The sequence below is a fragment of the Neodiprion virginianus genome, chromosome 3 (assembly GCF_021901495.1).
Source record: "Neodiprion virginianus isolate iyNeoVirg1 chromosome 3, iyNeoVirg1.1, whole genome shotgun sequence".
NCBI classification, from domain to species: Eukaryota; Metazoa; Arthropoda; class Insecta; order Hymenoptera; family Diprionidae; genus Neodiprion; species Neodiprion virginianus.
The window spans coordinates 33,252,847-33,266,991 of NC_060879.1; the positions used below are offsets into that span (position 1 = coordinate 33,252,847).

General features: G+C 41.2%; 1 protein-coding gene across 3 annotated transcripts in view; it reads left to right on the plus strand.

Annotated features, from left to right (window-relative positions):
* LOC124299948 (uncharacterized protein CG3556) overlaps window positions 1-14,145 on the plus strand; it is a 48,280-nt gene continuing 34,135 nt past the window's right edge. For 2 of the 3 annotated variants that reach the window (XM_046753428.1, XM_046753431.1), the window contains exon 1: window positions 2,715-2,854. In XM_046753428.1, the coding sequence (XP_046609384.1) occupies window positions 2,853-2,854 (2 nt within the window). In that variant the 5' untranslated portion in view covers window positions 2,715-2,852. Of the gene's footprint in view, window positions 20-2,714; window positions 2,855-14,145 lie in introns of those variants that run through there. The other variant, XM_046753430.1, reaches the window with a different exon arrangement.

Below are 14,145 nucleotides of genomic sequence, written 5' to 3' on the forward strand. Positions count from 1 at the left end.
GGCTCGAAAGAAATTTACGGTAAATACACTATATTTTTAAGGATAAAGTCATCCGTTACGTTTCTTTCACTTTTTTTTTGTCCCTTCTTCTTCTCTCTAGCACTGCTGAGGATCATTGATTTTCATTATAACCTGGAGCGAGGGTCACAGCCCCGATGTATATACATCTTATTTTAGTATTGTATTGGAAAATATATGCTTGTTCCGCCACTTTGTTTCTGGGAAAAAAAAGCCATTTGTTCCAAGTAGCTTTCTTTCGGCACCTGAAAAACGGCGAGCCTCAATCGGCACTGCACTCGACGAATCTTCTCGTCTAACTTATTGAGCTCAAGTCGTCTTTCAATGAGATAAAAAAAATGTGTCGATTAGCGTTCCTCCGTTGAGTACGCCAAAAATAGACAAGTTATTTCCTTTATTCGATCCCACCGTTCAATCGTAAATTCCATGGTGAGGAACGACTTGCTGATAATTGCAGGATACAGAATCCCGAAACGTATATTAGAGGCTTTATACAACTGCGAAATGAACGGAAGTTACCGGCGTAATTAGTGAAGACTGGGTGGTAATTTACGTCACACGTTGCTTAACGCGGAGCCATTACTTCCGCCATCAGGTACCTAAATACATACACACTTGTAACTTACACGTACGTATAAGTCCGGAGTGACTGTAGATATCTGTAAAGAACCGAGCACCTCTACTTTGGCCGGTAATAATTCAGCAGGTGATTCATTCGTTCGGTCTGCGAGTGCGAGGGACGCCGCGACGCCGGGAGGACCGATGACTCGCGTTTCCCCTTGCAGCAAAATTTTCCCCGTTAATATAGACCGCAGGGTTTTTCCTCCTCACTCCTGCGGCTAGGCACAACTCGCTTCGCGGTCGCCGAGCAAAGGGCGCTCACTAAAAGCGCGTGACTAATACGAAAGCTCGCCGGTTTGATACTTCCTAGAAAAAGGCCGCTGCGAGGGAGATTGCGGAAATACTGCAGAAAAGGATAGAAAACAAGAAAGAGAGAGAGAGAGAGAGAGCAAAGCTCTTTAAACTCGGAATCAATACCGCTGTACGGAATCTTACGATATTTATTTGGAAATTGGGAGTTTCCTAGTGTCAACGAGGGGATGACTCGTCGTTCTGAGGAAAAAATTAAAAAATGTTACTTCTCGTTTTAACCCTAGGCCTGTCATCCCATGATCTTTTCCGCCTTCTTTTTATTCCCGTGCGTTATTTTTGCCTCTGTCGTTTAAATTTTTCTTGACGCTATACTAATCAGGAGAAATTTCAATCACGGTTTGAATTTATCTATCTACCTCGAGTTCCTCGTTCTCACCTGTTCTTTGTCTCGACGGGAATCGATCATACCGATCGTACCGTTCCTGCTTTCACGGTGCACCGTATGCATATAACGCCCCACAGATCCAAAGGGGTACCGCTGTTTATAATTGACTGATGAAAGCCCAATCTTCCCGAGTTTGTGCCGAGGTGTGCTTGTCAGCGTGTCGGATATGTCTCAAGTGACGTGACTATTCATCGCGTTCCCTACGTCTACTTCGACTCTGCTTGTTCCGCCACCCCGGCAACTGACGCACCTCCAGCGTACCGTATCCCATCACACAAATTAAACTCAAACTCCGCAGACTGCTCGCTGTGTAACATGAAGAAATGTTCTAGTTTCCGCAGGTTTTGTTACGTGATAATCCTGTGGGGAGAAAGCCTTTCCACTTTTTGTCTAATTAAGAATAAGGTTTCACATTCATAATAAAAAGAATCGTGTTTCGTGTGTGAAATATGTTGTTCATTTTTCACCATTTGCGCGATGATTTTTCAAATGAAATTGCCCCAACCGAGATCAAATTGTTTCGAATATATCACACAGGTGTGAGAATTTCGTCTGAGGTTTAGAATTGATTCAATCTGTAAGGCGGTATCATCGTCTGATGATTCAACGAATTTATGCAAACTAGAACATCTCCCAGAGGGAACTTCGTTGTGTCAAGTCTTCCCGAATTTCAGTGTAATTTGAAAATTAAATGTAACAGGAGTTTCGCGATGAAGATTTGCTGAGAATAAAATGTACACTCTACCAAATTTCGAGACAAGTTATAAAAGTGTTAATTAACAAATACCCTGTAATTGACAAGGTGAAATCGGAAGCTGCATGATTCAGAACCTGGCTTCACGTGTCAAAAATCGAAGAAAGTTTCACGTGTTTCATTTAACGCGTCAAAGAGCTCTGCTACAAACCGATATTCCGATTCAAGATTAAGATCCAGAGATTAGATATCCAGTAAATTTGAACCAAGCCCTTTGTGATATCGACATACATCTACGTACCCTGTGAAAGCGCAAGTATCAAAGAAAGTGAGGAATAAATGAGAATCCATGAGTACAACGTGTATTAAAAAAAATTCATTCCGAATTATTTTTTACACCTACAAAAGCGTAAAGGCGCAAAATAAGCATCGAGCTGCGCGCTCGCGAAATTCGCGCGCAGAGGATTTAAGCAGAGCTTATACAGCCCAGGATAATTCGCGGGTAACATTTCATCGTTACATCGAAATGAAACTTGAATATGACAATATTAAGGAAGAGGGCGCAGGCGCGATTTGTGAAAACGGCGTTGACGGTCGCTTGTAAGAGCGGGGGGGGGGGGGGGTGAGGGGAGGGGGCGGCGACGTCGGAGGAAAGCTTTGCGTGTCGGGTTTCAGTCTGCATTGCGCATTCACCCCTCGAACGCGTCGCTGGAACGACGCTGCCACAAACGCCGCTAACGCCAGACCAACGCCGTCTGTTACTACTTGCTGCTGCTGCTGCGTGATAAACACCGCCGAACGACCGACAACCTGTGCAGGCGAATGTGAGTCAGAGCCTTCTTTCAGCTCCCCGTCCGTTGTTTCGTTTTTTTTTCCACTCCTTTTTTTTTAGAAATATTGAAATGAATAATAAAATTACTGTTTCCGTTAGGTACGAATATTTATGCGACAACGGAAAAATAGAAAATAGTGAAACTGTAAAGAGAAGCTTGGATATCGATGCTTCGTTTCAAGTCGCTTCAATATCGTTACAAAAACTGTTAGAATCGGTGCAAAGTCACGGAAACGGATTTTCATTTTTTTTTAGTAGTGAATTCGATATTTTCATTATTGTTGATGATAACCAATATCGGTGCAATGGTGTAAGATCGAATATTTAACGACGTCGAAAATATTTTTCTCGATCAAAAAATTATTTTCGAGATTTTTAACTGTTTTCAAGCCGTTTGATACGAAGCATCGATATCTCAACTTTTGTTAATAATTCCGATACTTACTATTCTTTTGAATTTAAACAGATCTTTATAAATTACTAACTCAATAATTTGATTAATTGGTTAGTGTACGGCTACCTCGCAATGTATCGATATTTGTTCCACTCAGCTTCTTAAAATTCGTTTCGTTCTTCTTACTGTGACAATATAAGAATTTTCGGATTCACGATTTTGGTCACCAAAAATAGAGTAAATTAAATGTTACATTGCTCGTTGAATCCTCGCCTCTTTTATCCTTCAAAAAATGTCTTACATTGCCGTATTCATTATCTCAAGTACATGATCGTAGAAATCTTTCGACGGATGAAATATATATAATATTGCATACGATAATTGCTGACCGAAAATATACCACAACTTCCACGATGCTCATTAAACTTATCTATACATACCGAATTTCTGACCTTGTTGTTCCGTCGTGAATTTAATAATATATACGTTGGGTCGAATGCATCAGCAGTGAATAAACACCGCCGGTCAATGTACACTCCGATTCTATTGTCATTTTTCGATCTGCTTTAATTGTTCATTCTGCACTGGTATTTTCGGCAGACCATCGGGTGCTTTACGCGGTAGATAATTAGGCAAAATCCTAACTGATTGTATATTTACGCCAGACGCTGTTGACGCGGTTGTTAATGTATAAAGTTAGCACCTCGTAATCCAGTTTTTCAGTTTGACTAGCAAAGTAGTTGACTGGAATTGTACCCAAACCGAAGAAAGCTGCATGCTTTGCCACCATAAAAATGTAATTACCACACACTTGGGAATACAGGGATGGGTGATGATTTATTCATATGTCAAATGAATTTTAACACCCCGTGCGAGGCTTCTAATTTTTTAATTCAACTTCATGCAATTATAATATTTTATGTGCGATGCAGCAGAGTAAATTCACCCAGCAACATGTCGTAACTTTTTCGGTTGTCAAGCGTCGCCGCTAGGCGTCAATTCGACTTGACTATCTGCGTGCCTCCGTGTATCCATATACCTATATATAACTTGTATATGTATACATATACATATACAGGTATATTTTATATAATAGAAGAAAGTTATAAACCGAGCCGTGAACGAAGCCTCATCTATCTCCGTCAACTTCGCGAGGATTAAATCGACTTGCTGAAAAATAAAGAAAAGAAGAAAATAAAATGAAAAAAAATTCACCTTACCTCGCTGTACCCGCTTGCAAAGAAAACTCGTATCAAATATTCGCGGGACATTTGGTCCTGGGTATAGAAGAAAACCAAGCCGGACCAGCGAACCGTCAGCTGTCCGTCAAAATTTAATTTTTTCAACTTTGCGCGGTGTTTCACGTGTCAGTTTTACAGCTTTTCACGCACCTCGGTTTCTCCATTAATCATACTCATCAGAAAGCGTTCGTTCATTGTTCTGATAATCGTACCCGATCAAGCTTTGGCGGGAATGATTAAAATCGAAGCTGTTGAAGGCTGTAATTTGCAAAAGACTTCCGTCGAAATTACTTTTGAACAAATTATCTCAATCTCGTTTTCTAATTTATTTTCACTTTTTTATCCGTACGCACTGCGGACGTTCATAAAATTTTTACCCATCTTGTACACAGATCGTGATTGTTCTTTCACTTCGTGGACCAGACATATGCGGTTGTAAATTTTCGAAATTTCGAAGGGTCCTCGATGCCGGAAATATCAAGGAAAACCCGGGCTTCTCATAACTCGCGGAAAAGTAATAGGATTGCAACTTGAAAGCTTTAGGGCATATAGGTAAAAGTGAAAATCCCCTGACGGGTTCGTCTGAGAAGAAGCCCATTTGTCTTTCGCCGCGAGCGTTTCTGCAGGATGCGGATATAAAGCACCGACGAACACCTACATATACATACTTCATGGTACGTAAAGCCATTCGTATGCCAGTGAAGCATGATGCAGGTGTTGGTGTATCGAAATACTGACTGTCGATATTGCAAAAGTAGGCGAGATATATTTTTCACGGGCATATTAAGATTTCGTGGAGCGTTACACACAGTTTCACCCTCATACATTTTGTCGCAGGTGTGCGAGTAATCTTGAAATTCCGTCATTCTTTATGGAGAAAATATTATAATCGAAATCGCTGAATGTATAAATCCGTTGGACCAAATTGGATCAACGTTGATTATACATTTCCTCTTCTGAAGAGATCGCAATTTCGAAAATATAACTATAAACGCGAAAGATTGTTCGCCACGAGTTTTCAGTTCAGTTGAACTGAGATCACCGTATTTTCTCTACGAAATATTTCTTTCCGCTAAATCTTTTGAAAATTAATGCAACTTACTTAGTGCGTGGTAAAACTGAACTCTTGAAATTGAACAAAATCACCGCTGCGAAAAGGAACAGACAATGTTTGCGGAAGTTTGAAACGATTTTATTGAAAATGGCGAATTTCCATTTTTCAACCCCTCCAAATCGGATCGCGTCAATGGTTCAAGTCTTCTGAATGCCGAAGCCCGATTTTAGTTTGAGACATCTGCTTTATTTCCCTGGAGGATGATTCGAATCCTACATGCACTATTTGCTGAGGCGCTAGTTTTGCCGTGCGAGCGTTTGTTTTCGTTTCCGTCGCACTGGAAGACGAAAACATGGCAGACTTTCTTCCGAGTCATTGCGTTCAGTAAGTGTGCAGGTTTAAACCAAGTTTTCCTCAAGTCATTTCAAACGAGCAAATGTCAACCGTGGCTGAAATGCCAAAAGACACGAAAAGAATTCGAAAGAGAGAGTGGAATAACAGGGTGAGAAATAGAGGAAAAAACTGGCATCTCTTAACGACAACATTAGAATTTTAATTAACAATTGAATCGTATTACCAAGACTGGAAATCGGCCATCAGTAGCGTGTCCGAATTGTTTTTCAATCACGGATTTCAAAAGAGACGAAACAGTTTGTAGATATTTGGCGAGAGCGGGATACTCCCAAAGTTCAACAAACAATGAAAAACTTGGAAAGAGATTTTAGAAAACTTGACGATGAACTACTTCACAGACAAAAATTTACCTTTCGGTTATATTTTTACGGCGGTCTTCAATCATTCTCACTTATAAGATAAACTATAAAAAAAGTTTTCGCTTAGTGTGTACTTGTGCTGATACCGTTGTCACATTTTCGCGATCAATCATTGCCAATCTGCGATCAGGATGGGAGGGAGGAGTCGACGTTCGTTCATGTGAGGACCTGATTGTGCCTCATAATCGTGTGCAAAAGCGATTCGATTAGCGATTTGGTATTCACCGAATGTTAAATTACGCGACAGAGAAACGCGAAAACGAATCGCGGACAGATGAATGGAATTGGGGTGAAAAAAATCTGGCGCGAATTTGTTACCCTTTCGTTCATATAATTTCCCGGAGGCAATCCCTGAGCAATGAAAAAAGTGAGACACATTTTTATGTCGCGTATACTGTATATTGGCGAAGAAGTCAATTCACGTACTTGGCTCTTGGGATAACGTGATAGACCTGAGAAAATTCGAGAGACAGAGCTGATCGAAAAGTCTGTGAAAGTAGGCGGTTTACGATAAAATCCAATACACTGGAAAAAAAAAAAAAATAAAGAATAACCGAAAAATACCGAAACACTTACTCGACACTCTTGCTTGAGCTCTATTTCTCGCAAAAACTCTGAACCAACCGATTGTTCCAACAATTTTTCTCAAAGTTGGGAAAATATGTTAAAATCCATGGGTGGAGGGTGGAATTTGACGGGCCAATGAGAGAGCATAATTTACGAAATTACAGCTGGTCTCGCACGTGCCGATGATAAGTATCAATATGTAAGGAGTAATAGTATCAATTTGCGAAAGACGCCCTGGGGATAAAATGGGTTTTCTTAATACCGCTTCCGCCTTTAAGCTCGGTAGACCAAATTTTACGGTGATTTGACGCGGTTAGGTTTACTCAGGGATAACCCCTCGGCACTGGCTCGAGAAATTCCCCTCGCTTCTGTTATCGTCTTTCTGCAAGCGTTCGCCCGGTTGCGAAATGTAATGCTTCATCGGGACTCACCGCCTGTGCGCAATATAACCTCGATCCAACGATCCGGCAGTTGGGTCGCCTGCGTTTCCCTTTGGTTACGATTACGGTTCATCTGATATTTGAGATCGAAAATTTATCAACGAATTCGGAAGCCCCTTGTGTTCACCCAATTTTCCATCCTTGCCCCTGACGTTCCCTGGCAGTTCATTTATTCCTCGTTGGAGTTTTCCAGCCCTGCCAATTTCAATCTTTCGGATAGTATCCAAAAGCCGTTTGCAAATTTATCAAATTCGTGTACGAGGGAAAAATGTAACGATACTTAATTTTTCCATCACAAGTTTACTCCAGTTGGAATAGTCGGACACACAGACTTGGAATTAATAGATATACTTATCGAAGACTTAATAAATTGGTTGGTCCATACGTTAGACAAAATTTATCCAAATCGTTAAATTTGAAATTGATTGAAATTTTTCTTCCTTCGCATTAACGAAATTTTCTATATTTCCTATCCTGTTTTGAAGGAGGAGATTTTTTACCGTTACAACGGCCCGAGGAAACGCGTTATAGGACATCTTTTCCGGCTTAAACTTAAGCCGCATGTGAACCGCAACCGTTTTTGAATTTTTCACAAAAAGGATTTTCTTCCGGATAGGGAGACGCGAGATGAGTAAAGCCATGGGCGACGAAATTTCAGAGACACATGCGAGGTCTTTGAACACGGACGGTGCTCGTATGGTTTCCACGATGATGAATAGACCCTCTGCCTTTCCAAACACGGAACGGTGTTGAACCGACGGTTGTAATCACGACGTCATTATGCGTTTTCAGACATCCAGATACAGCCGAGTCTCGAGAATGGTTCAATTAAGGTCCGCCCTGTCTTCTAATGCGCTATTGTTCCCAGATGGGAGCAGGGATTTGCCATATCACGAGGCCGGTTGGTTATCTGCGATATTTCGTTTCTTCGTCGAAGCGATCCGTCTCGATAATGAGGGCATAAATAAAAAAGCGAGTACTTACCCGCAAGGCGTATTCTTTTATACCGCGTGTGTAACAAAAGGCACGAATGTCCTGCAGCTTCGACGAACCGAATTGATGGTGCGTTTATTAGCTGGGCGCAGAATATGCGCCATTCGGTACTGTGAACTGTACAAGGTAATACGAGACGATGCGAAGTACTGATTCGGGGATAAGGAGGCGGCCATAAAAATCAGCGATTTATCGCAGGCTAGTTTAACGGCTGTACTATAAAGCTCATTCACGATTCACCCTCGGATTACAGTCTCAGCCCAAATTATTTTTCGTGCCACTCGCTATTTGAAATATTCATTTAGCCGATACACGCAGTTAGGCTTTAAACGAGTGATGGAATATATACTAGAGCTCACATCACGGAATTGAATCGCTTATTAAAGGGGATCGGGCGTGGGTTAATTTGGACAAATGGGTAAAATAAAAACACAGTCGAATTGGATGCACGTGTGCTAGAAAGTTCATTTTTTACATTAACGAAATTATTCCGTGATGTCGGTGAACGATGTAATTTTCGCTGATCAAACAACAGATGAAAGCTTCTTTTCGAATAATTTCCAGGGACCCTGAAAATTTACACCAGTATACAACATATTCCTGATTCTTGCTCGTGACGGATAAACTAAATTGGGTTGCAGACGATTCGTGACACATTAATCTCTTTCAACGGTTTTAACGGTTAGACTGTCAGAATTTACTGCGCAAAAGATCTAATTTCATATCTTTCTACTTTCGTGTATATATGTAGGTACACGTGTAACATAACACGTGGCTTACGGGTTTTCGCCTATTCCAAGGGAAGCTGACCGACCGATTGTAAGAGGACGAGTTGAGAGCGACGCATTATTAAGAGTTTCGATTCACTTTTAAAGAAGTGATTTCTATTACGCGCAGAAGACACCCACCCCTCAATTTTCTCTTCGTTTCTCGACGCTACGCGGATACTTTCTTTTTTTCCTTCGCTCCGTTGTATCCTCTCCTCGATTTCTTCTTTTCTCTCGTCCCATTTCTTGCCGACTTTCTCCTCCTTTTCGCCCGCTTTCGCCTTTCTTTTTTTTTTCGTGTTCCGAATGTTGCTTGGATTTATACTCCCGTCTATACGTAGGAAAAAGCCATTGTTACGACTTTTCCTTAAATTCAATTTAATTCCATTGAATTCCATTATACTCCATCAAGTTGCCAGCTTGGCCAACCCCTCATCGCCCTCTATAGGCCATGCGGCCCATTGTCCCTCCTCGCACCCTTAACACTGGACGTAGACATGTACGAGCGGAAAACAAATGGTCACCTTCCATTTATCGCTTGCATACGTATATAGTAACCTACCTATACTGCATACCGACTAACCTTCACTTTGTGAACCTATTTTATGCAGGAAAATCAAGACGTAAACTGCAGCTGCACGGGTAACAAATTTTCAAGGCGTGGTGTGATGTCTTGTACTCATAAATTGAAATTTACGATCCTACGCGTACATAATATGAACGTGGATTTGAAAATTAGGTTATCTGCAGTTGAATGCATAAACTTATTACCTCACGCTTTTTTTCCTTTCCTATAAATATTAATAAACCTGCGTGTTTTACCGGGATCACGGTGTCAGTTTCAACCGCGGTTATTCAACTCGGCTTTTATAGACATTTTACTATTTTAGAACTGCTCATTCACGCGCAGTAAAAACTGTTTATTAAATACAGGCGCAATATCGATCACGCGAAGGCATTAACTTCAACACGTACTGCGTTTCTCGCACCTGAAGCTTCAATAAACGTGGACATGAGATCTACCAGTGATAATTTCTTTCGGTGTTTCTGAGTAGAAAAAGAGTAAGCGCGTGTTTTTATCGCCAATTCAATAAAATTAAAATTTCATGTTGACAAGTATAAATCTATAACAGAAACGTGAATTAGCCACTAATTAGCGAGTGTATGATATTCGGATTTGCAAAAGTTTTCTCTGCCGGTGTCGCCGATTTCTTCTCGTAACTATGTGTAACGTGATTTGAGTCAAGGTGGCCCTCTGCTAGCGAAGGCTCGCAAAAGCGCCATTTATATCAATTTATGATTTCGCAAGTGGCGAAACGTGAAACAATCCTTTTCTGCACTTTACAAAGCAAACTGTCCACTCTTGACAACGATATACAAAGGTATTAACTTTGTTACTATCACATTTATCACATTTTCATTTCACCCGCTGCGTGATAAATTTCACAATAAAAATACCGAAAAGAAGTGCGTGAGAGGAAAAATAATTGCACGAATATGAATTGTACTCCAGAAATGATAGAGTACGCTTCTTATAATATAAAGTGAGCAATTCGGCGTGTGGAAAGAAATTCAAAAAACTCAATTTTAATACTTTTTTTCTGTTTTAACGTGTTCGATTCACGTTCAATATCAGAATATCTGTCAAGCCATCACGTGCGGCGTTTTTTTCTTGTATCACAAGCGTGTACGAACGGTTCGAAATCGATGGATTGACGTAGTTTGAGAAAAGATCGAAGGTAAGCCGGCATTCGATTCGGGGGAAGAATAAAAGCGTTGTAATAAAATGCAAAATAGTTTACACACTAACGATGACGACTACAATAAATATGTACAGACTGTACATGCCTTGTACAAAATGCCAAATTCTAAAGGTTTATTTGCGGTGGTTCGAAATCGACTTGCAAATGGCATTAGGCCAAGCACGATTCCATCGTACCATATAACATCCGATGCCCCTGATAAACGCGCAATTATTTATATTATACTGACTTGTCACGCGGATAGGATATCCCGATTTCGCCTTGTTACACGCGGTGAGGCTTACACGTGTATATATACCGTGTATATGACACATAGGTATCTGTGTCGTGGCCAACGATCCAGATAAGGATCACCGTTTGGGCTCGATCGATATCGTACCTGGTTACCCGGCTTCCGTGTGTTGAACAATCATGCAAATTTTTTTCGCAAATTGCTGAATTTCTCTGTGTAAGCTCTGTGATAAACGTATGAAAAAGAAAGAAAACTCGGCAGACATAATTCCAAAATCTGTCGATTAACGATTTCAGTTCATAGATTCAATTCTGACGTGTAACCTATTTCTTTTTTGGAAATACCGAGACTCGAATTTTTTACTTCAAAACAGCATCTGGCCAGTAAACCTGGCGTAAATTTATTCTCAAACCTTCTTTCAATAAATTTTACGACATTCGTTTCAGGTTTGTCAATTTTTTGGTTTCATGGTATTCTTGAAAAATACCGTGCGCGTAGTACGAGATCTAAATTTCAAAGCAGCGTTCCGTCGAACGAAAAGATACGTTTCATCAAAAATGGAAGAAGCTAGTTCAGCCCCGAATATTTCCGATTTATTACACGGCTGGTGACTCTTTACCTTTGCGGTGTGAAAAAGTTTGTCCGTAACGCGATACGCATCAGCAGTGGAAGTTAGATAGCTGCAGACAAAGTTGATTTCCCAGTCAACCGTTATATACGTGACCTCTCGTTATCTCTTGGGTCGGAAATAAAGTTAACACGAGTTCCGCTACGAAGCGAGAGGATCGTAAACTTTCCGAGTAGAATCGTCTCGATTAGTTTTGGCGACGGTTCGAGGATGATCGCTGGCGGATTGATTAAAGCTCCGAGTCACCTCGCGGGCTTCGACTGCCGGTTGAATTAGTCATACGCGTGTGCAATTCCGTCGAGAGGACGGGACGATGCGGAGACAGACGCGCGGCGTAGAACCGACACGTCGATAATTGTCTCGACCATGTTCGAGGCTTTCTATCTACACCTGTGACAACAGTCACCAGCGGCCCCTGGAATCGGATCAATTTCCCCACTCGAAAATTAATCGGATCCGTGATTATCCCAGAGAATTCCGTGACGCGCGATGCACTTTCCGTGCAGTCAAACTCGGGAATTCCCTCGTCAGTCTTCCCGTTTTCCCAACTTTACCGGACGCTCTCCTCGAATCCCTCAGAATCCCTCGAGCATCCCTCCGACGACACGAGGCCAGTAATTTGCTTTATAGCGGTTCTCATGGTTTCGTGGTTTACGTTGGTCGTACACGGTTCCACTGCAAGGAATTCCCTCAATCCGAGATCTGGTTTTGATATTTATTGTAAAGTCTGATGATTGCAATTTGCAATGATTTTTTTTCCCCGACGGAATATAAATGACAGGAGAGAAATTTAAAAATACCGTACTATCCTGGCCAAAATGTTGCTCGATACTTCGAAGCAAGATGCTGGGAATATGTGAGAAAATTACCACAAGTGTTCAAAAGAGATGTGAAAGTTATTAGAAACGTCTTGAGTGAAAACTACGAGAATGACAGGATTTGAAAAATAACCGAGGCGCTAAAAATTCTTGTTTTGATGCGGGATAAAAATTATGGCCGGTATTTTTTCAGACACGTTCAAAGCTACTGTATATCATGCTGGAGAAAAGCGTGTAACGTATCTCTGAACCCTTGCGGTAACCGCTGGTGAGTTGCTTTCGTATATAGTCGTAAATCACGCCGCCGAGCTTGTATTTACAGTGGGATATCTCACGTTCTCCACACCCGGTTGGCAATTTCAATTAAACTCGACTCGGATTCCGCTGTATAATTGCCAAGCACCCTTTAAGTGGATCGCGAATCTACTTGGCGACAAAAACTGGGACAGCGTAGCAACCGAAGCTCAGGCGTCTATTAATCGAGGGGGACTGTAATTTGTCAGAAGAGAAGCGCGCAATGAATATCAATATTCGATCCGGACGAAAGATCCAAATCCAGCCGACGATTTCGAATTTCAAATCCTAGATTTTTTAAAAATACTTTTCGATAACGGGAGGTGATTTGATTTTGGAGACGCTGAATTTTGAAAAATGCAAAAAACAGGAGAGAAAAAAAAAACACATCTACGAAATTGCCAAGAATTTTCACTGCTACGCTTCGACTTGAAATACTGGACTACTTGAAATTCCAATTGGAGTGGTCGACGCATATTCATCGGACCGAATTGCTCAGCAGCTTGATTCTGCAGCAACGTTAATTCCTAATGAACGGGTAACGGGAGTAAATTGATGTTAATTATGGATGGCAGGGCTGACCCATCACTTTGTTAGGTGTTGGCTGACCGAGCTGTTTAATGTGCCCGGTAATCGGGACGGCCATCTATTAGACGTTTATTCCTTCGTTATGCATGAATACATATGGGAAAGCTTCGCGCGGTCTCATCACTCATTCATCCCCAAAATGTTGCAGACCCCCCCATACTGTATTCGGAATTAAATTCTGATTCTTATGATTTGAAAGCGGTAGTTACTCGACGGTGGATGACACCAAACTCCGATGACGATGAATGCCTGAATCATGACGAGGCAGAGGTTATCATAAGTTTGACGTCGATATTGAATGATAGCTAAATTTTCAACGTTTCTGCAATTTTGTGCGACAAAGCTCCGTGAATCGAGGGAAACAAGTGAAATTTTTCGTATTTGTTAAGTGGTTATGATGGATGCCGGTAATGCAATGGTGCGGTTAAGCCACGAAATGAGGACGCCTCTGGAGCTCAACAACCCTAAATTTATAGCTTAAATGCGCCTCAATTGACTCACTTAAAGCTTTTTGTAAGACGTTCACCTCGATTGCGGATCCCAGGCTCGCCCTGCAAGTGATTGATTTTACCAAGTTGGTTGGTTTTAAACCACAGACTTAAGATGATAAGCGTTAGGGTAACTTGCGGTTTTGGTAATCCAATCTTGGAAGTGGAGAAAAAATTGAAAACAAATCAAACCAGATGATCTCTGTAATATCAGAGTGCAGCTTAGTGTTTGGAGAAAGAACT